General features: G+C 34.1%; 1 protein-coding gene across 25 annotated transcripts in view; it reads right to left on the bottom strand.

The window, feature by feature from the left end:
* The window catches only part of LOC138333659 (uncharacterized), a 44959-nt gene extending 21187 nt beyond the window's left edge, over positions 1-23772 (bottom strand). For 4 of the 25 annotated variants that reach the window (XM_069282165.1, XM_069282166.1, XM_069282167.1 and 1 more), the window contains exons 1-8: positions 23365-23766; positions 5803-5877; positions 3470-3607; positions 2351-2407; positions 1816-2070; positions 1462-1658; positions 688-757; positions 270-414 (exon numbers count right to left, since the gene is read on the bottom strand). In XM_069282165.1, the coding sequence (XP_069138266.1) occupies positions 270-414; positions 688-757; positions 1462-1658; positions 1816-2070; positions 2351-2407; positions 3470-3607; positions 5803-5877; positions 23365-23445 (1018 nt within the window). In that variant the 5' untranslated portion in view covers positions 23446-23766. Of the gene's footprint in view, positions 1-269; positions 415-687; positions 758-1461; positions 1659-1815; positions 2071-2350; positions 2408-3469; positions 3608-4573; positions 4736-5802; positions 5878-23364 lie in introns of those variants that run through there. The other 21 variants (XR_011210016.1, XR_011210015.1, XM_069282183.1 and 18 more) reach the window with 14 other exon arrangements.
* Positions 23773-24880: the final 1108 nt, after the last annotated feature.

Consider the following 24880-nt stretch of genomic DNA (forward strand, 5'->3'; position numbering starts at 1 on the left):
CATTGGTTTTTAATATGTTGATATGCATGTATCAATCAGAAAATATTCGTCTTAATCTACAGTCTGTGGATTATTAACTGTCCATGACATTCTAGCGGTTCTTTATGCCCGGGTGAATACACAACAAAAGCTGTCATTCAAATGGCTTCAGCTCGAACAAACTTTTTGATATTGCTTTACTTTTGTATGCTATAACAAAACAAAAAAATCTAAGATAAAGCTGGATAAAGAGAAATACGAGTAAGTAAACGTTTGTTGGAGACGTTTACCTTTGTCGGGCAGATACGTGGCGTATCCTGAATCTACCAGTCCCAGTAGAGTGAGATCGTTAGTGGTCAGGGATTGCGTACGATCAGCACCATTCAGTTTGATGAAAAACATCATAACGTCTGTTAGATTCGTCATGTCAGGGTGCTGGAAGCAGAAGAATATTTAATATCATAAAAAAAGAACTGTTAGAGCAAACATATATATATACATTATAATTAGTAATGTAATATGTAAAGATGCACGTGCATCTACTCTAACAGATTTACAAATAAACGAATGATTATTGCAGCATAGCGTGAATACAACATTATTCATACTTATATAAACTATTTTTTACATAACTTTCCATGCAATCGTTGAAATGCATTCATGAAGATCAATTCAACACAATCATGCGTTTAACTTTTTCGCTTTTACCTTTTCCTCGACGTCGATTCTAAATCCCGCACGCGTTCTTAGTACTTTAAAGTGATCACATACGGGAATTCTGAACAAAACAGAGGAATCTAATTAACAATAAAGTCATATGTCTATTCAATTTATTACAATTTAAAGCATTCGTATTATTTATCAATTATAGTAACAGAGAAATGAAATAAGCAAGATATTCAAGAAATATGAATAATTACCTTGTTGGAGATATATCCAACAATTATTTGTTTGCTCAAGATATAATGAAAACAAATGCCTATACCAATCACATGGCTGATTTTGTTAATGCTATATTCCGAATTTGCATATTACAGAGTTATCTGCACTTGCGGGTAGGTATTGACTTTAAAGTCATGTGTTTGGGAGCGTAACGTCTTGCGTTTCGGAGAAAATGACGTGAATTGCGCTCACAAAACCATGACGTAACAATCGCTACCTACCCGCAAGGGAACTAACTCTGTAATATGCAAAGACGGAATACTTTAATAACTAAGATCATTTAGGAGGTATTCTCTCCGTGTGCTGTGCAATGTGCTGCTTGAGGTAAGTGAGTCTTGGTTTTGGGATGGTGGTGGTGGTGGTGCTGTGTCCTTTGCAATTATCCATGCCACGAAAGGCACTTGACAACACCCCCTCAACCCGCGACCAAAAGGAGTAATGGTCAGATGCGAAGTCAAATTCATTCACTTCCTCATATTATTGTGTGTACAATTTGTGTAACTTGGATTCTAAGAGACAGCAATACTGATAAACGCTTACCTGTCCTTAGCACTGGAACAATAACTGATGACGTAGGTTCCATGGGACGCCGCCTGGGCACTCTCCCTCATCAACGTATTCCCATATCGGGTACCTACTTTTGTGAATATATTCATCGCTTTGTCGCGAGAACAGTCAGAAATAAACCAGCTGGGATACACATCATCCCCTTCAGGATTATTTGAGAATTTGTGTCTCTGGAACGATAATAAAATAGGAATGGTATTTTTTTGTTTGTAATTTTTTTTTCATTCGACAAGGATTACAAATAAAAAATAAAAATAGTCATAAAGATTTATCATCATATTTAGTTCCACTATGGAATCGTAATGCAAGATATTTGCGTGTCTTTACCTTCCCACTACGCCCATCAATACTTGGAGCTGAGCTCCCTCCGCTTCCGCCTGATCCTCCGGAAGCGGAAGTGCGTTGCGTAGTTACAGTTACACTGCTGACTGAATCATGAGTGATTCCGCTGTCAATACTAAAACGAGATCGCTCGCTCCTCTGAACTCCTGGTTCTCTAGTGGACCGCCTTAATTCCGCAAGTACAAAATCCATTTCCTGAATAGTATCTGTCGGGAGGTCAAGGTCGTGCGGTATCATATCCTGTTAAGAATTAACAGTTTCAGATTAAGATACCTCTTTAGTAATAGAAATAACAGTTTCAGATCAAGACTACCTCTTTTGTAACACACCACATTGCAAGTTACAACCAATGGTTTTCATATTAGTTTCTTAGTTATAAATAATATAACGGGATTTTGTACATGCAAAAATTCGAAGGTTATCAACATTTTAAATGAAAAACATCAGTATTGAATCAAACGATAAATATTATTTTATCATCCTTATTTACGTAAGACTGAGAAAAAGTCAGTCGCTTTACCTTCGCTAGAATTGAAATGTAGCCTCGCCACTGCTCCATAATGGATTTCTTATTTGTCTGAAACATATAATGCCTTTGTTGTGATCAAATAACCTTACAATGGCATACAACTACTTATTCCGTTCTTCGGGGACTTGTCAATCCACTAGTACGGGCCTTTCATGCGACTTGGATGAGTGTGTTTTTTGAAGCCTTTCGTACATACTCAATGCTACACCACGGAAACATTTATTCTAAGACGCCGATCAACATAGCATTAGCTATAACATTTACTTTCAGACCGATTTGTTTATAAGGCTGGAAACTATCTCATCGAGGCGTGCGCATTCAAAATGTTTTATATATAATTAGTCTCATTAGTCAATTGTCTTCGACCTACATGGAAGTTAATTTGTGCGTCAATTAGGCTTAATTCTCATAAGACAAGTGTACATAATTCAGATGGAATATACTGTATTATTTTATACTAGGTTTATACATAATACATTTATTTTTTTCGTAATTACAAATACGGTGTTAGAAAGATTCATAAATTAAACATCAGTTCTGTTATTTTCCAGATTCGTAATTTCTAAGAAATTTTATTTACATTCCAGATAAAATTGAATTATGACAGAAATGCCATCAGAAATGATTCACATTTGCTGGTTTAGGTCTAGCTGACACAAAAGCATACATCAGGATAAATATTTAGCCTTCAAACAATTGTATCTACGGCTCTGAAGCTCGGGCAATTACGTAAACACTCTTTTGTAAAAAAAATAAAAATCTTATTTTAACAGAAGTTTTCTCTTTTGTTTATTCTGTATTTTTAACGCCAAGTTAGGTTTCTTGCTAGATGGTCTTCTATCTTATATGGTCTAATGAACAGGGTTTAGGTCCGTGTTCCTTTACAATCAAATACAGACTTTGTGTGAACAAATAGAAGAAACCACGAAACACACAAACCTAAACACATTTTAAACGTAAGAACGAATCGAAATACATGAACATTTATTTTTTGTTTGATTCATATAAATTATATAATAAAATGATAGTGAAGACGATAAATTTGTGTATCCTATGAAGAATCGGAAAATAATATCATTCCAAATTACATTTAAAACGTAAATGCTTTACCTTAAACTTGACATTCGACTCAATGTTAATACTTTTATCTCTTGCAAATATTGTGAAGATGTAGCCGCCATATTTCTTCTCTTCCTTCTCTCTTCTTGTAAACACGGTGTGAACATTAATAGGTAGCTTCCCGATATGCTGTAAAAGAATCAAATGTAATAATACCAAAATATCAATGATTTCAACCAACTGTCTTATGACATTTCATATTTTGATAAAATATAAAACGTTGACTGGGTAATACGCAAAATGAAATGTCAGATAACAGCAATTAACATATATCACCTTGACAAGAAATGTTTTTATAATTGTATTTTGCATGTTTATACACAACGACTTCATAATTACAAGTTAGCATTTGACCACATTCATAAACATGCATGTTGTAATTGGGTTTAGCTTATCAAAATTTTAAATATTATTTAATATCATTTGATATATTATATAATTTAGTTAGTGTCCAACCAATATAATTGGTTGTTTGATTCGTTTTACATATTTTTTCTCATTAATGAATCGCGTTTACATGCTTGCCCTTTGCTCTCTTTCCCCATTACGAACAATAAGATAACTTCAATCAAATAACACTAAAATAAGATTTTGCTAATTGTATATTATGAATATTATTATTCACATAATCAGTATGGGGTGACTGTGAGAATTTTTCAGAACGTTTACCTGTCAATATAGTTATTTGTGTTAATTACGACAATTAAGTATGTTTACAGTATAACAATGAATTTCAAACTTATTTATCAATTTATTTGATTCTTTCTATTTCAACGTATGTACATTTTCAAAACAAAGGTTATTCAAAGTTCTGCATACGGTTGGTTGGTTGCATTGTCCTAATTACAGCCAGGGTAGATAATTGTCTTTCTTAAAATCTATATAAAGGCTATTGTTTTGAATCATATCACTCCCCAATCTTAAATGATTGTCTTACATGTCGCACAAACCAAATACTAAGGTTCAGCTCCCCTAACACTGTCATTCAGTAATCAAACATCTTACATAACCCATAACACAAAAGTTCTATTTAGCGTATATTAAGTCATATTTCAATAGCTCAATGACATAATGACACGTATATATCTAACATACCTTCACATTCCAGATAAAAACGTAGATCCTTAATCCAGTCAATAAAATTACACGAGCGTAACTCTAAACGAAATAGGCGCATTTATGTTGGATGTGCTCCCAGTAGGGTTGTCTTATCAATAATTTCGTATTTTCAGTTTTAAGTTTTTGATACTATTGATTTCTGTTCACGATATAAGAAAATATTTTAATCTTCTTCAAAACTTCCTGGTTTGAAAATAGACTCATCACATCCTTGTTAAACTGTTAAATGTATTATATTGCCATCTTAAGCATTTGTTATATGTGAAATAAACTTCTAACTTCAACTTGATAACAAGTATAGAATGACTATTGGTTTATAAAAATAACATCAAATCTTCTCAAATCCTACGGGTAAAAGACGATAGAATGCCACTTCTATACACGATGTCATTTTAAAATTACTCCTATTGTTGTTTAAACAGATACAGTGTAGTAGGCATACACTGTATTTTATTTATATAAATTTCATATTGTTGTTATATGTTTAATTCATTTACCTAAATATTATGGCTGTAAATGTATATTACTGCTGTTAAACACTCATTTACAGAAAATAAATATTTTGTTTTTGATAAACACAAATTGGAAATTATGTTCCGCATACGAAGTGTTAAAGATGCTCCACAAAAAATAATGTAGAATGATTTATTTTGCCTTTGGTGCATGCGCAATCAGTACTTCATTTATGAAGGATATAGTGCCACAGAATTTTTTCGGGATGTAATTAATTACTTTTGATATGTTTAACTTAAAGTAGAATAAGAAGCTCAAACTCAATGGTAATAATGGTGGTAAGTTACTTTTGGTTACTTTTGGTTAATTGCAACTTTCTTCAGTTAATTGATGATAAATTAATTAATCAATGAGTAAATGTTTCTGACAAAGGATTTTGGTTTTATGTTACTATCATTAATATCTAAGGTCAACTATAGATGTCCTCTCCGTATACGTGTGAAGGGACATCGATAATAAAAAAGACAATCGTATGGAAAATTATTACTTTAATCTGTATGCATGTAGAATCACGAATTAGCCACAGCTTTTGAACAAAAATAAGGTCAAAACGTAGTACATTTGGAACACAAATAAGGCCGGTGTACTTCCCAAAATCGAAAAGGTTATTTCCTACAATAATCTTTCTACTAATGCAGAAATGGTAATAGAAATGTTTAAAAGCACAAACTATATTGAATACATTTACTTACTGTTTCAATAGTGTGCTCTGTTCGATCCGTGAAAAAGAACATGTAGTTATTTCTCTTCAGTACAGCCCATAATTCCTGCAAAAGGATGATTACATTATAGACCCGAACGCAGAATTCAAACTCAACATAGCTAATATATAAACAAAAACATGTGGCATCAAAACGATAAACCAAACGAAATTATTATTCAAATCCAAATTAAATCTATCCAATCTGATTAAAATACAGATCCTTATTATCACTTCAATTGAACGGAGTGGTTATAAGGATCTGTATTTTTATCAGATTGAAATATATCATAATTATATGAAGTTGCACGACGACATGAAACAATAAAAAAGAAGACCTAATTGCCCCGGATGTTACGTTTTTTTGGCAACAATGTCATTAAACATAAATGGCTTTCGAAAATACAAAATGATTAACAATTTTTTGTTTGATTAAATTACCCCCTATAAACAGCCAGGGTCCTGACCTGCAGGTAGAGGGGTTAGAATTGTACCTGCTGCCCCTATTGAATGATCGTAAAAGGCGACTAAATTTAGGATCTTATCTTTTCTCTTCTTCCAAACTGACTTTATCTTTCCTTATGCCTCCATTGGAACCGCCTCACTTTTGACCTTGAGTTGAGCATTCGCCCTTCTGAAGAAAGCTCTTGGTTCTGTCCCCTGGCTGAGACACACCAAAGTCTATAATAGTGGTAGTTTCTTCTCCTGCTTAGCGCTCAGTAAACAGGGAGTGGGACGACTGACTCGCCCGCTGTTAGTATAATGTGACCGGGTGGAGTATGTTGCTTGGTGTCTTCGGCGGCATGCCTCAGTAATATAGCACTATAAAAAGGAAATAGTTCCACTATACAAGCAGTGACAACACGAATATACCACAGTCTCCCAAAACACGCACTTCGCACTTCATACACGCAATACACATCATACATGGGAGTATGTCCTAACATGACACTAGGTGTTAATCGGACGTTAATGGAATCGAACAAATAAACAAACAGCCAGGGTCATGTATAGACGACCTCCCATATATGTGGTGTGTTGTGTGTATGAAGTGCGCGATGGATGTTTTGGGAGACTGCGGTATGTTCGTGTTGTGTCTTCAAAACTAGTGGAATCCTTGTCTTGTTATAGTGCTATATCAATCACACTAGACAACAGGGTATGTTAGTAATTATAGATAGCTAGTATAGAGTATATTGATTTTCAATTTCAACCATATTTTATTGATATTATGTACATCAATAGGATCGGACAACAGGCAACGCCTATTTAAGTCATCTCCAGATCTTATTTGAAAGTATAAACATGAATTCATTCTGCAATTCATTAATACATATATTTATATATACAAATAAATTGAATTCGTTACAGTATAGTGATAATAATATTAATAATTACTAATTAAAGGGGGGTAACTCGAATTTTATTTTTAATAGAAAATGTTTCAGAACAAGTTTAGTTATTTGGATTTCATATTCCTAGTGATTATCGTTTTTGGATAGGGATAAGAATCATGCTCATTTATTGACAGACTAACATACATACACACCATGAGATATTAGGCCAAAAAGTCCCTGTGCGTATGCACAATGACCCATCCCTTTGGAATATGTATGATCATTTTGTCTTCAGTTTAATAGAAAAAAATGGTACGAGATTGAATGCATTTTTTTATACAATTGGAGTTAACCAACATTTATGGTTCTAATATGTACATAGTTTGAATATTCAATTAGATAATTATTATAGTATCAAAGATTCTCAATATTCGATAAACAATATTCAGTATCCATCCAGCCAGGATAGTTTAGAGTAAATTAGAAATAACTATTAACATATACAATAGTTTAGATGTTTAATTGCACTGCTAGATAGTATTTTGACTATCAAGTAATTAGATATAGGTACTTGTTACTTGTTATTATTTGCTTATATATGCAGAGGGCTATGATACATGTATATAAAATATGTTTATCAAAAATCAAATCTTTTAGTATGGCATATATATTCAATCACGCATTGTAAAATATCTTTGTTAATATCATTATTGCAAAATTTACATCCATCTAATAGTGTTTGAATGTTTAAATGATTATGATTATCTGGTAAACCTAAGTTATTTATTCCCTGTATAAGAACTGCTCTCTGTTCATAGAAGTGCCTACAGTCAAAGAAAAAGTGATATGAATTTTCATTGGTATAATAACAGGAACAGGCTGGAGATTCTCTTAAATGATCATGATAAAGATCAGAGTTTAAATTACTTGCATGGTTTCGTAGCTGTCACAGAATAACGTTATATTTACGGTCACCATGATATTTAAAAATATTAGAAATTTCTGTTTTAGAAATATCATTATCAATTTTGATACTTTTTTAAATTGTTCTAATGAATTATTAAATATGAGTTCTATATCTGTTTGATTAAATTCTCTTAGCATTGAGGGAATAAAGCTGTTGGAGTATAATTCAGTTCTACAGAGGGGGGATTAAACAGGCGATTATTCCTTAATAGAGTATATTGATAATTTTAGACCCGAGGAGTAGCCCATCCCACATAAAATTAAAGGCACCATACCCTTTTTTCAAAGGCAGCCAAGAGTGGCGCCGAATGTTAAATGTGTAATATCCCTACATAGCTCTCACTAAAGTCACAAACTTCATTCATTTCATACCATTAACATTACAGAACATAGAACCACGTTCACTCATTATTTTAAGTAAGTTTCAGATAAAGTGCATATTACAAGCTTGTTCAATTGTGTTCTCATTCTTAATATCTGTAAATGCTATTCGATGGGGTTATGTTTTATGTGCTAAAATCTGGATTTTTTAAGACACTTTTATATATGCAACGTGTTTCGTTTGGTATGTGTCTCTTTAACACGATTTCTAAATATGCCATATACTGTTTTACATCTCGGGACATTGGTTAGTAGGCTATCGGTTGGCCGTATATAACTACGGAATATTTGCTTTGTGTCAAGATGTGATAACAAGGACCCACGCCTACATTGACTTGCTGCCAATTCTAAACTATTTAATCTGCAGATAGTGTTAGGATTTACTTTCTGTCCCAATTGTCCAATAGTTAAAGGAGACAGAATTTGGCAGAAAATTTGAAAAATATTGCGAAATAGCGTAGCTAAAGCCAATCTGATTAAAATACAGATTCTCATTATCACTTTGTGATCTGTATTTCAATCAGATTTAGTATATATAATGTTAAATGAACCAATAAAATATATTGCTCAACATTTTTCACATCCGTTTTATAGCAAATATTCGTATAGGGACTAGATAATTCCAGAATATGATATTAAAAACACTTCCTTAAATTTGAATTCCTCAAATAATATCGTGTTTCGAGGAATTTTTGTTTAGTTTCTTTGATTGTTTTACGTCCTATTAACAGCAAGAGTCGTGTAAGGACGGCCTCTCATGTATGCGGTGTGAAGCGTGTGTGAAGTGCGAGGTGCGTTTTTTGGGAGACTGCGGTATGTTCGTGTTGTGTCTTCTTGTATAGTGGAACTGTTGCTCTTTTTATAGTGCTATATCACTGAAGCATGCCGCCGAAGACACCAAGCAACACACCTCATCAAGTCACATTATACAACGGGGAAACCCCCTCCTATGTAATATATATGCAACATTGACATTAGAATCCAAATATTTCAAAAAATGTTTCCTAATCATTTGTATGTCCTAATAATTTGAAAGACGTATTATGGTGTGCAAGGAATTGCCGTCGTCAACCTAATTTCATAACATTTAAATTGCACAACTTGGGAACCGCCCATACCGTTAGCAGTTCTCGCTGTCCTGATTTATCAGATTAAAACCAAAAGCTATAGTGTAGACTTAATAAGTACTAGGTACAAATACTTTAACAGATGGAGAAAATAATGTTGGTAGATGTAATCATTTCTAATGCAATGCTGAGTAGGATGAATTATTCATTTCTATTCCAATAAGCAGACAAAAACTATACCATGTCCTATTCTGTATTGTATTTTGTATATGAAGCTACATGTATGGAAATAGTGAAATCTTTATTATACAACCTATGTACCGGTCTCTTTGGTTTTTCTTACGTTAACATATTAACTGTCCTTTTATTTGCGTTGCTTTACCTTGATAAGTCGCTGTATGCATCATCAAATATTGAAAACTGAATGAGGAAATTATCACAACGAAATTCTGCGAATGCTTTACAAAATAAATGGTGACATGGTTCTGTATAGGTAATATTGAGTCCCTGTCAACCCCCTGTCGCTCGACACCGAATTATTGTATTATCCAATGCGAAATCATGTCACGCACAACAGCTCGAAAACAAGTATTTGAATTCGCCTTTCATTTTACAAAAAAAAAAATAGTTTAAGTGGAAAATAACGACTTAATGTTCAAGAGTTAAAATGAGTTTTATATTAGATTTCGCATCTACATTAAGTGACTTGTGACGAGAAAATAGGAAGTTTGGACTACAGATTATTAAAGTCCTCTATCGGGGCACATGATACAGGGAATAGGCCAACTCAGATTAACAACGGTAGGAATAATTAAATTGTGCTAAATTGCCCAGTATTCAAAGCTTGCTTACTACAAACATTTATTTTGTTTATAATAGTATTCAATCCGAATAGACAAGTAGATTGTTTGTTTGTTTGATTGACTGATTAAACTGACGTCCTATTAACAGTCAGAGTCATATAAGTAGAAATCATACACTATGCTGAATTGACTGGTTAATTAACGTCCTTATTGACGTGAAAACGTGAAGTGAATGTGAGTGTGTCATGTTGTAATATAAGTAGGATTTACTGCTTTGTCTATAGTACTACTTAGATATTGCTTAGAACATAACTAAGACATATCACGCGAAACCAAATGAATAGTGCTGTCAGTCAATAACACTTTCTAATATGCTGTTTGAAAAATCAGAACATAAACATGTTATGCACATTAAGTCGGTTGGAATCATACAGTGTATCACATTAGACCGTTCCGCTCTGGAAAAGTTGAATTTGCTAGTTAGCGATGATTCATCGCCCCTGTTACTACATTTTGCTGCTTAGACCTTTTCACTGCAGTATTAACAGAGATATACCATCCGTCTGAATAACTGACTAGAATTAGATACTCCGGTTGGGTCTATTAAATTTTACGTCCCATTAACATTCAGGGTCATTGTAGGAAAGGCTGTGGTATATTCGTGTTGCGACTTCTTGTAATAGTAGAACTACTGGTCCTTTTAGTGCTTTACCACTTAAACTCTCAAGACACCGAACAAGCACGCTCCATTCGGTCAATTTTGGTTTGGTTTGGTTGATCATATTAACGGCCTTATAACAGACATAGTCATGTATGCTGTGTGTTGCGTGTGTGGCGTGTGTTATGATAGAATGCGGTACATTCGTGTTGTCTTCTTGTACAGCGGAATTCTTAAAAAGTATAGTTGAATGCAATTTGAAATTGAGGTTGAACAATCAATATTGATTTTTACTGGTGTATTGTGGACTTAAATATACGAAATTTTTAAATAAAATAAATTGAACTCCTAAAGTTTGTTTGATTAATTTACGTCCTATTAACAGCCAGGGTCATGAAAGAACAGCCTCCCATACATGCTGTGTGCAGCGTCTATGTAGCGTATGGTGCATGTTTTGGGTGGCTGTGGTATATTCGTATTTTGTCCTCTTGTGTAGTGGAACTCCTGCCCTTTTTATAGTGCTACATCACCGAAGCATGCCGGCGAAGACACCAAGCAACACACCCCTCCAGGTCACATTATACTTACAACGGGCTAACCAAAAATAAATAAAAATTGAAATAAAGTAAATTTAAGAAACTTGGAATAATGAACACACCATGGAGGACCAGAAACATAAATATTTCAATTGGAATACAAAAATAATGGATGTTAAAGTGCAGAAGAAATGCAACCGACTCATTGTTACATGATTTCGTTACATGAGTCAACTTCCTGGTTCAATTGTCTCGGTGAAATAACAATAGATATGTTGTTCATAATCCTCCTCATGCAAATATCTTAACAATCTTGTTAACATAGCATAGCCGGGGCAGTTTGTATGATGCAATCTTATCACGCCATATAAGTCACAAGCGAATTGCAATATATGGCGATAAAAGTACAGGCAAAACGTTTTACTGAATTACTCATTTAACCTAAATGTATTACCTATTATAATCGTGTTACTAACTGAGCTCAATATTATTTTCGATGCTCCACATCGTGCTTTGAACTATAATAGGTACGTATAAGAGAACTACCTGTTATATTTGCATGTTGTTGGAAGAAGTGGAAAATTGGCTGTATGTACACGTATATTACGTAGTAATACTAGATGTACAATGTAATGTACCTCACACACGAAGGACTTCCTCGATCGTTGACACATATTATCATCTCTTCCGGGCCCTGTAATCAGGTAATTTGGATTGGTAGTAAAAAGTATAGCAGTGATACACTAATGCCAGGCTTGAACTTGCAATGGGGTGTTACTAAATTTACACTTCTAGGTATTGCATTTCATGTTGATCTTCACAAAATACCAAAATTGAACTATGATAAAAAACTAATTAAACTCAAATATCTATTGCAGACTTGGAACAGAAGGGAAATTTCACCATTTGGTAGAATTTGAATTATAAAATCTCTTTTGATATCGGAATTAAATCATCTTTTTATCTCGCTTCCAAATTCGGATGAAGGTTTTGTAATACAGCTCAACAGTATTCTTTTTAATTATCTATGGAATAGTGGTTCAGATAAAGTTAAGAGAGATGTAATTATACAAAATTATATGGATGGAGGCTTAAAAATGATCAATCTCACAGCTTTTATAGATGCATTAAGAATTGGGTGGATAAGGAGAATATTTAGATCTAATGGTAAATGGCGTATGATTCTAAACTCTAAAGTTAATTTTCATCATTTGGCGAATTGTGGAAGTGAATACCTTAGTAAGATTTTGACAAATTGTAGAAATGCTTTCTGGAAAGATGGTTTTACAGTATGGTACAAATTAAGATCAAAGGGGAATCAGTTAAAAGTAGAAGAATACTCTGTATTCAAAATTCCAATTTGGTACAACAAAAATAAAACTGTTTTTTACATATCTTGGTTTATTAAGGGAAGCATAACCATACAAGACTGTTAAAAAATGTTTCTCCATATTCTTTCTTTAGATATGATGAATTCTGTAATATTTATGGTGCGATAAGTAATTATCTTCAGTATTATGGACTATCTAGCATTAAAAAGTATCTGAAAAATGTACATGTACCAAATGAAAAATTATTTTACCAAATTATTCCTTTTAGCCTTGAATTAATATTGAAAAATAACCGTGGAGTCCAAGATTTTTACAGAGTTCATGTTAAAAATGATACGGCTATAACTGACCACCATAAATGGAGAACCTCTTTTGACTATGCGCAAGAAATGTGGAAACAAATATACAATATACCCTTCATGTCTACTAATAATACTAAACTTCAATGGCTTCAGTTCAGAATTTCCCATCATATTCTAACAACTAATACATATCTTTGTAAAATTGGTCTTTCAAATAATCCTCACTGTATGTGCATTAGAAAGGGAGACAATCACACATCTTTTTTGGGAATGCTCTGAAGTTCAGAACTTTTTAGCCAATTTTGAAAACCTTTTGGATATTCTTTTTATTCATTTTACTATTAATAAAGAAACTATGCTTTTTGGGAAACTAGATCAAAATTGTATATATCATAGGATTGATAATGAAATTGTTCTTTATATCAAACATTATATTCACAAAACAAGATGCTTACATGGTTCATTAAATGTGACAGCTTTTTTAAACTCTATTAAAGAGTATTACTATGTTCGAAAGTATATAGCTTTTGGTACAGGAGAAAAAGAAATTAATAGATTCAATAAAGATTGGCAAAAATGGTTAAAACTAGTGGAACTTGCAAACCCCTGATAGTTTGCCCATATTTTAAATTGAAATAAAATAGTTATTTATACATGTTTTTTCCGTGTGTCATGCTTACACTTTGTATACATTTGTATAGATCTGTAAAGTGATATCCATTTTCTGTCCTTTTTTCCCCTTTTCTATCTCTTATGTTTATTGTTTATTTACTAGTTTATATATTATCCCTCTTCATACCTTTATCCCTCTTTACCTCCTTTCCAACTCCCCATCTGTTTTTTTCTTACCCCCTGCCCCCTTTTCATAAATAATAATAAAAACGTAATTTCTAGTGTATGGGAGGAAAATGCCAGAATGGAATGAAATGGAAGTAATGTGCATGTATATGTGGCAAATGTAGTCTTTGTTAAAACATTGTTTGGAAAATAAAAAAAAAATAAAAAATGAACTATCACAATGCATGCTTAAGTACATAATGTGTTGATGCAAATGCTGATAAAACATCAGTTAGTCCTTTGAATGATTTCCACAGCTTAGGTAATCACAACTTGATTTTTGTAATAAAAAAATGAAGAGAACACGACAATTTTTAGTAAGTTAGGACACATTTATATAATTTAAGTTTCTTAAGTTATTGAATGTACGTGAAGCTGTAGCTATTAGGGGGAAACTGTTTTTTAGTTTCTACTATTTCTGTGATGCAACCTATTCCGCCGATTCTATAATTGAAATCATTTAAATTAAACAGTTATATGCTGGTCGTATCATAAAAGGAAACCGTTTATATGGAATTATTTAGTAGTTTTTGGTTAGTTAGTTGTTTTATTATGCTACACGCCTTGCTGACAGATTATACTATTTAAGGACAGCCTCTTCAATAGGCAATGTGTTGCGTATTGTGTAGTTTGTGTCACCATTATAAAGTCTTGAAAACAAAATACTACGCGAATAAAGAAAAATTTCGTCAACAAAGATCTTAATATCATGAAAGATAAGACATTTTAATTTGGTTATTTAGAGGCATTAAACTACCTTTCAGATGTGTTGTCTGCTATATGAATTTAATACATCTATTTACATTAGGTTATAAGCAATTGATGGTGTAATTGATTTACATTTAAATCTCTCATGTAGTTCAGGTCCGATGCCTACAGACAGTGTTCAGTTTAACTGTTCAATGACAATAATGAATTCGCGGAAACGCTCAGTCCCATTGGGCAAAACATCATTTATTGGTAAAGTCCATGAACTCTTGACCCTATAAAGCACTCTATACCTATATCAGATCACGTATTCGAATGTGGTATTTACCAAGTGGTGTTTTACCACGAATTATTTCGTCAGTGTTGATCATATACACGATAAGTACCTGGGTCACACTAAAGCCGTGTGACAATCTTATCATCATAAAAGTTCCCCAGTCATCCACGGCATTAAGAAAAAAAATCCCTCGTGGTTAGCATTAAACTTCCTGCTTTCGATAACCAGGTCAACGGGAAATGTATTGATAAGCTTATGTGACGGGTTTTTCTTAAAGTCACCGATACGTAAAAATAAACGAACCAAAATAATACCTTATTAGGGTTACATTTCTGTGACACATCGACAAAGGTCACTGGCAAACTTTACAATTCATAGCATATATCATGCAAACGTCCCCGTGTGTGGTTTATTCATAATCCTTTGTTCTGACTTCTTGTCACGATGTTAGCTAGGTATATACGGTATTACGTAAATAAATGAAATATTTAACTTGGTATCGGGTACATGTCTGCACGGCAACATGTTAATGTACTTTATATGTTGATTCATAATGCATCTGCACGCCAGTGAAATTTATAATTTGCCTGTTACTGCACTATCAAATGTAATTTACCTTTTGTTTTAACACAATCTAATGTATGACAGTAAATTTGCATGCATAGTTAAAGCTGAACTCTAATGCGATGTTATAGTTAAGCATTTCTTTACCAAACTTAAACGTTTAGTATGATCACCCATTACTACTGAACAGCCAGGACGACCTGTTGTAATCCACTAGGACAGATCGCCACTAATCCGTTACAGCCCACTATAGATGGGGATTATAGGAAATCCCATGGTGTAGAGTAGGGCGTAGTACTTTCTCTAAAACGGAATTCAGTAGTGATTTTAGTCGAGCCTTGTACCATTGCGCTATAGGCCATATGTACACTATAGACAAACGATATTTAAACAAGCAAATATTAATACAAGATGCCCAAAGGGGCCATAATGGTCATCTGACTACCTTGGCAATAGTAAAATTAATTATATATGGTGTCTGGCACTGCAGGTAGGGCGTTAGAATTGTACCTGCTGCCCACATTGCATGATCGTAAAAGGCGACTAAATTTAGGATCTTATCTTTTCTCTTCTTCCTAATTGACTTTATCTTTCCTAATGCCTCCCTTGGCACCGCCTCACTTTTGGCCTTGAGTTTAGCGTTCGCCCCTGTGAGGAAGGCTCTGGGTTCTGTCCCCTGGCCGAGACACACCAAAGTCTATAAAAGTGGTAGTTTCTGCTCCTGCTTAGCGTTCAGCACACAGGGAGTGGGACGACTGGTTCTCCCGTTGTCAGTATAATGTGACCGGGTGGGGTGTGTTGCTTGGTGTCTTCGGCGGCATGCTTCAGTGATATAGCACTATAAAAAGGGCAACAGTTCCACTATACTAGAAGACACAACACGAACATACCGCAGTCTCCCAGTACACTCACCTCGCACAACATACACGCAACACACCGCATACATGGGAGGCCGTTCTTACATGACCATAGCTGTTAATAGGACGTTAATAAATCAAACAAACAAACAAAAAATATAAATGGTGTCACTTTGTCAGGACCACATCAGGATCATTTTCAATTTCTTTCAACAAATTTTATTTCAAACAAGAGGTCCAAGGGCCTTAATATAAAGGAAATTAATTAGATATAGTGTCATGAGAGCCATCTTGGATTTCGGATTGACCCGAAAAATAACAACACTTTGTCGGGACCATGTCAGGATCATTTCATGCAAGTTTCAGCCAAATCGCATCGGTAGAACTAGAAGACGTTTTAAATGTGTTTTCAAGATGGCTTCTGTGGCGGCCATCTTGGATTTCGGATCGACCCGAAAAATAAACAACACTTTGTCGGGACCATTCAGGATCATTTCATGCAAGTTTCAGCCAAATCGCAAAAGTTGAACTTGAGAAGAAGTTCAAAATGTATTTTCAAAATGACAGCTGTGGCGGTCATCTTGGATTTCAGATCGACCCGAAAAATAAAAACACTTTGTTTGGATTATATCAGGATCATTTCATGCAAGTTTCAGCCAAATCGCACCGGTAGAACTTGAGAAGAAGTTCAAAATGTGTTTTCAAGATGGCAGCTGTGGCGGCCATCTTGGATTTCGGATCGATCTGAAAAATAACAACACTTTGTCGGGACCATTCAGGATCATTTCATGCAAGTTTCAGCCAAATCGCAAAAAATGAACTTGAAAAGAAGTTCAAAATGTATTTTCAAGATGACGGCTGTGGCGGCCATCTTGGATTTCGGATTGACCCGAAAAATAACAACACTTTGTCGGGACCATGCCAGGATCATTTCATGCAAGTTTCAGCCAAATCGCATCGGTAGAACTTGAGAAGAAGTTTTAAATGTGTTTTCAAGATGGCTACTGTGGCGGCCATCTTGGATTTAAGATTGGCCTGAAAAATGACAACACTTTGTCGGGACCATTCAGGATCATTTTAGCAAGTTTCAGCCAAATCGCAAAAGTTGAACTTAAGAAGAATTTCAAAATGTGTTTTCAAGATGGCGGCTGTGGCGGCCATCTTGGATTTCGGATCGACTCGAAAAATAACAACACTTTGTCGGGACCATGTCAGGATCATTTCATGCAAGTTTCAGCCAAATCGCATCGGTAGAACTTGAGAAGAAGTTTTAAATGTGTTTTCAAGATGGCTACTGTGGCGGCCATCTTGGATTTAAGATTGGCCTGAAAAATGACAACACTTTGTCGGGACCATTCAGGATCATTTTAGCAAGTTTCAGCCAAATCGCAAAAGTTGAACTTAAGAAGAATTTCAAAATGTGTTTTCAAGATGGCGGCTGTGGCGGCCATCTTGGATTTTGGATCGACTCGAAAAATAACACTTTGTCGGGACCATGTCAGGATCATTTCATGCCAGTTTCAGCCAAATCGCACTGGTAGAACTTGAGAAGAATTTCTAAATTTGTTTTCAAGATGACGGCTGTGGCGGCCATCTTGAATTTCGGATCGACCCGAAAAATAACAACACTTTGTCGGGACCATGTCAGGATCATTTCATGTAAGTGTCAGCTAAATCGCACCGGTAGAACTTGAGAAGAAGTTCAAAATGTGAAAAAATAACGCACGGCGGACGACGACGGACGAAACATGACGACTATAGGTCATTCTGACCATTTGGGTCAGATGACCTAAAAATGTTGTAGAACGTGTCTTCTTGGACTCGTCATTGATAACAGACACCTTTGTAATTTTGCCTTTGTTGATGTAAGGTAATCGAAAAAACTCCCAAGAGGTTATAATTTGTTTGTTTGTTTGAGTAATTAACGTCCTTTTAACAGCTATGGTCATGTAAGGACAGCCTCCCATGTATGCGGTGTGTTGCGTGTATGTTGTGCGAGGTGCTTGTTTTGGGAGACTGCGGTATATTCATGTTGTGTCTTCTTGTATAGTGGAACTGTTGCCCTTTCCTAAGTGCTATATCACTGAAGCATGCCGCCAAAGACACCAAGCAACATACCCCACCCGGTCACATTATACTGACAACGAGCGAACCAGTCGTCCCACTCCCTATATGCTAAGCAGAAGCAGAAACTACCACTTTTATTGACTTTGGTGTGTCTCGGTCAGGTGACAGAACCCAGAGCCTTCCTCAATGGGGCGAACGCTCAACTTAAGGCCAAAAGTGTGGCGGTGCCTAGGGAGGCATTTGGAAACAAAGTCAAGTAGGAAGAAGAGAAAAGATAAGATCCTTAATTTAGTCGCCTTTTACGATCATGCAATAGGGGCAGCAGGTACAATTCTGAAGCCCTACCTGCAGGGCAAAAGTGGTTATAAACGTTTGTCTTGAATTGCATGAATTTTGTGAAATCTTTTTTGATATAGTTGATTATTGTATATTTATTATGTTATTAATACTTATTTTAAAAAAATGCTCCACCGCCGACATAGCATAATATTAGCCATCTCTTTAACGATGATTGATGTTAAATCGTGTGTATATATATGTCTAATAGAATACATATATAAAATAATTCACATTTTGCGTTCGGTGCATTCGCAATCAGTACTTTTTTTTCGGGCGCAATTAATTTTTTATTTATTTTTTATTTTTTAATATTGAAGTAAAATAAGAAACTCAAACTTTCCAATGGTGGTAATAGTATAAGTAGTTTTTGTAATTAAGAAAAATACTGATACGTCTGCTCCTGTTTGAGATAGAGAAAATGTCATTTATCAGCAGTGCAGCATCTTTAATGTCGAATTTAAAACAAAAAAAATCGCTAAAAAGATGCAGCTCTGTAACTGGTAAATGACGCTCCGTGTCGACGTTAGGAGTCTGTTAACGTTAGTTCACATGTACTTCATTCTGTAATGATTTCAAGATGGAGTATTTACCGCATAACATATCGATTAAAAATCACTTAAAATTGTGATGTCAGCATTTAACTATTACAGTGAAATATTTACACGTGTTACGTATGCTACATACACCAATTTTATAACATCAGTTCCTTAGAAGTTGTCTCCATTGAAACTGTGCAGTGACGGATATCGGTATTTATCATAAACCTTTTATAATGTGTCAACACTTAGTCCTGTGTAAACAAGTATGTTTATTATCTGGGTAGTTGACATATAATCACTTGAAACATATTTAGTTATTAAAATAAAACAGAATGTTATAAAACATTCTTAGTCCCTTTGTGTTTTCATTCTCTTCCTTTCCAAGACAATTCCCCAAACAACATACAATTTTCTCTTTTTCGACAGACAACACCATTTCCCACAAATCTCTTTCTTCCATATCGAAGATTACAAAGAACATTTAAGTTGTACATGAAGTTACGTACCGCATACTAGATTTAATGACCCTGGTAGTTTATCAGAAGTTGAACCAAATACACAGCTTTGCTTTTTTACATATGAAATATAAAATATCCCTTAATTTTTTCGGCAAAAAGTTTATGTCTCGGAGATCGTCTATAGACACAATATGTAAGTTTGACAGTAATAGCTTTAAGGAGGAAATTTAGATGCAAAATTCATGTTATTTAACAACGGGACATCGTAGTTCTGACATCGCGAACAAAACCCTATTTTTTATATCACGCTTACATAATTTCTTAATAACGTTGCAGGAAGATATTTAAATATAAGATTGTAATTCATAATAAAGATTTCTGAGTTTAATTATGAGATCCACCGCAAAACAGGAACTATTTGTTAATTATATGTCTACCGCGTCATGTTAAGATGTTATACTATAAATCAATATGGACAATCATTACCCCGTTACAAGATAATCTCTCATACATGTTATCTTACAGCGATGTCAAAGGTCATTGAAAATCATTGTTATCCTGATCAGAGGTGACCCAGGACACAATATCACCAGTCTAATACAGTTTCCGATTGTTTCCTCTTTTATCAGCTCAGGTAACAACTGTACCAGGTGACATAGCGACGTATTAAACAGGTAGTATAGAGGATGTGTATAGGATTATAGCCGTGCGTATCAAGTGGACACTAGTGATTTACTAGTATTTGTATATTATGTATTGTATATAAATACATCCTTATGTTATATCAACATATTGGAAATTATTATCAATTTGTATTATGAATATGATTATCAAACTGTATTTCCGAATATTTGCAAAGGTGTAAAAAGTTTCCTCGGTTATATGTAATTGCTATTTTTATTCTGAGATAATAGATCTATGTACTGACACAACAAAGGAAGATGGCGTCATTAGAAAGTGTACTGTAATCTGACCTCATGTGTACTGAACCCCGCCCCTGATCATCAGTACGTAACAGGCCATTTGTACTTTTTGTACTGATACTCGCCTATATCATATTGTCACACTTTTAGGTGCTATTGACAAATGATTTTTACTGAACATATGTTAGAAGCTATGTCGCATGCTTGTTTACAACCATGAAAGTGATAAATGAGGCATGAAAGTAATTTATATAAGATAGATGAACACGCCTGCGCCACTCACCAGAGTTTATATGGACACGCAAGTTTATCTAGTGCGAGGACATTCAATTTTTAAGTATTTGAACAGTTACTCAATCTGTATGTTATTGTGGAAATAGTGATATTTTGTTTATTAACCATTCGTCAGTTGTATACAACATTAAAAATTAAATGTCTCCGTATTCTGTCATTTTATTGGTGGAAAGATGGGATACACTGAATTAAATAATCTGAAGGAATGAATCAGACTTCGTACGTTAACACACGTTCATAACGAACAAGCCCACGGCAAATTCATGGTATAAGTAGACATTTTTCCCGTCTATAATTTATACTAACAATTCAATTATTATGTACCATGATATAAAAAGCACACAAATTCAATGCAACAGATATGCCATGCCATACTAATTGCATCTTAGCTCTATTAAAAAATGATACAAAAGTATTTTCTAAAGTTTCATGTATCTATTCTCTTTGTGACTTTATTTAAGATGCTCCACTGCCGAAAGAGCATAAACGATACTCATCATTTGAATAACAAATAATATTTAATCGTGTATATATTTCTAATTAACACAAAAGTACATATAAAATCATTCGTTTTGCTCTTGGTGCATACGCAATCCGTATTTCATTCCCTATAGGTTATAGTGCCATGGATATTTTTCGGGACGCAACTAATTATATGTTTGTTTGATTAATTAACGTACTATTAACAGCCATTGTCATGTAGGGACGGCCTCCCATGTATGCGATGTGTTGCGTGTATGCGTGCGAGGTGCGTGTTTCGTGAGTCAAATTATTGTTAATATTTTTATTTCTAAGTACAAAAAGAAGCTCAAGTAAGTAATTTTTGTGAAGAAAAATATTGATTCGTCTGATCATGGTTTTGATAGTGATAAAGTGATAAAATATCATTCGTCAATGGTCGAGCAGCTTAAAATATCTGTTCATAAGATGGCTTTCGACGCAATGGCGAGAAATATCAAACCTATGCTTTGTCCTCACATCTTTACTTTTCATAATAGTATCTGTTGCTCTATACAAAGCACTATGTTATATAAGAATTCTGGTAGATAAATTGTGCAAAATAAGGACAGGGTTACAAACACCGGCTGTCGAAAAAACAGTGAACGTGACAAGTGGGTCATATTATATAGTATTTAATCTAAATTTTAGCGTTTGAGTCAACCTGGGCCTATTTAAATTTTTAATTGAATTCAAATAGCTCTTGATTATTTCATAACAAATATGGGCAATAGTTGTGGTTTATCAGTTTTTTTCGGATAACAAACCTTTTTGAGTTTACTTCAATTAACAACAGGGATATATTGATAATGATCCAGACTTTCGATTAGCGTTAACAAAATTCCAATAGCATAGCTTGCTATGTTTTGATTTAGATGCTTGTATATAGGGATCGATATAGACGAATGACTGTGTTAGAAACATACATGTTCAGCAAATTGTCTGATACTGTTTATTGCATAAGAGATAAACGTACTTGCTGATATAGCATGCTCTTATCTAAGTTGTAAATATGAAGATTTGAGATATTGTTCTCTACAATATTGAAGGCAGACGACAACAAACAAATACACTCCGAAGTAAAAAAAAATATGTTATTGCAAGTAGCAGTACGTTTTTACAAAGTCATGACAAAGTAAAGTTTAACATTCTTTTCTCATCATTAAGAAATATTGAAGAACTTCGCATCAGTCATAAATCAAAATGTTGAAATATTAACAATTGCTACCTTTCAAATTCCGTTGATACTGTATGCTTAGTCTAAGACGGGCTTTTAAATCATCATAACGCATTGAGCGTGTCATGTAAACAAATAACCCAGGTGGTAAACTTTTCGGTTGGCGATACAAAAGACTATCTGTTCGCTGGTGCTGTCTATATAGTATTTTAAGAAATTCATTCAATGATTGAACTGTAAAGTGAGACAAGAACAACTTGATATCAATCCCCACACTATCAGAAATTTACTAGTCTGGATACAGGTATACAAGAGACTGGATATATATCGATTGGTATAAGATTGATGTATAAACTACAGTAAACTATACGTGACACTTATGAGATATACGTGATCCGATAAGAAATTCATACTCTTATTGGGTAGATTATGTGTATGAATACATCTATACTTAAACCAGTTTTCTTGTTTTTAATAGAACAGCGTATATGTAAGCATAACAAGATATGTACGGGGTGCATATTCTAAAGTCTATGCAGCACAAAAGTTTACCAGACACACACTATGTAGAAAAAATACAACCCAAGATTAATCTTAACAGTACCAGTAACTAATATGACATGTAAACAACTTACTTCTCGCTTTTCTTTTCCTTTGGTGTCTTTTGTAATTCGCTCCAGCATTCCAGAATGCAATGTGTAGTTATTTTCCGACATTTTGGATGAAATTTAATTAACACGATGTCTCTGTTGTACGATCATACCTGTCAACTCCACGACCAGTCCACTAAATACAGAACTGGTATCCCATCCAGGAAGTAAATCAACCTGGGCTACCTGTAATTTACCTGAATAAGTCACAACACATGTACTGATCAGGGGGTTTTCCTATGGCTAAACGCCAAGTCTAAGGGACTATGTAAAGCCTGTTATATAAAAACACACGGACTCCGCCGTTCCATCGTCAATTGTTTACGTATGGAGAAATCCGTCCATAGACGGCTTTCTATGTATGTAGGTGTACAGGTGTGATTTTGATACGAAGTTCAAGCCTCGCTGATTACAAAAACTAGACAAGCAACTTCTGAACGCGTATCTCAAAATAGAATGTGAAGGTAAACTTGGCGGGCGCTATTCACATAGACCGGGTCATTTTTTCAATAAAGTATTTATAAGTATATAATGTCAGACTTCCTGGTCCAGATCTATCAGCTATATATCCTGCAGGGCACTTTAATAACACTTCATTATACATCGCTTCAGAAATGCGATCATGTGAAAATGATATTAACATCATCATTTCATTTGCTCGGTAAAATATTTCGATAACTGCCAACGATTTAATTGTAATCTTTATACATGCACATACATAAATAATGCATTATGTATAATGTACATTGGTGCCAAGTTCTTATTACCATTTGCATAAGAATACATTATGTATTACAGCGAAGTAATTATAAAACAATTAATTAACGTGAAATTCGTTTTACATAAAACTGCAATAAAAACAAATCAAGAAAACCATATATTGCACATGTAAAAAAGTTGAGACGGCAGTTGACGTCAAATGGAAAATTCCCGACTAAATTACATGAACACCGTATATATATGATGCTTTTATAAATTATATAAGAAAGCTGCAAATTTATTTCCCAGTCCAGTTATTAACCTAGGGTAAATATAGATGATATAATAGTTGCCTTTCACCTAGCTGAATGATAATAAGCCCAAGAATGAGCACAAAAGATCTGCCAGGATATACCGTTTAATTGAGATATAATCGATATTGAATGAAATTCTTAGGTATAAATGTCTAGAAGTCATCATCGTTAAATCATATTGAAATAAATATCTAACGTAAGCAACATTTTCTTAATCTCGAATCAAGTTGTATGTCTAAATATATTCATGCAGGATAAACTTAATCTATTCACAATATTAATTAACATTTATGCTACTTTCAACATAATTATTTCTAAAATCCGTAGAAGACAATTTAGGATTTAACACTTAATTATCATGGTATAATTAATATTTTATGCAGTTCTAAGCTATAATTGTCAAGAGTGAGTGTCATGCAAACAGCATAAATAACAATAAATTTCTCACCGGTAAACGTATACGTAATTGATATAGACCTTTTATAAAG

Source organism: Argopecten irradians, chromosome 10 (genome assembly GCF_041381155.1).
Source record: "Argopecten irradians isolate NY chromosome 10, Ai_NY, whole genome shotgun sequence".
Lineage (NCBI taxonomy): Eukaryota > Metazoa > Mollusca > Bivalvia > Pectinida > Pectinidae > Argopecten > Argopecten irradians.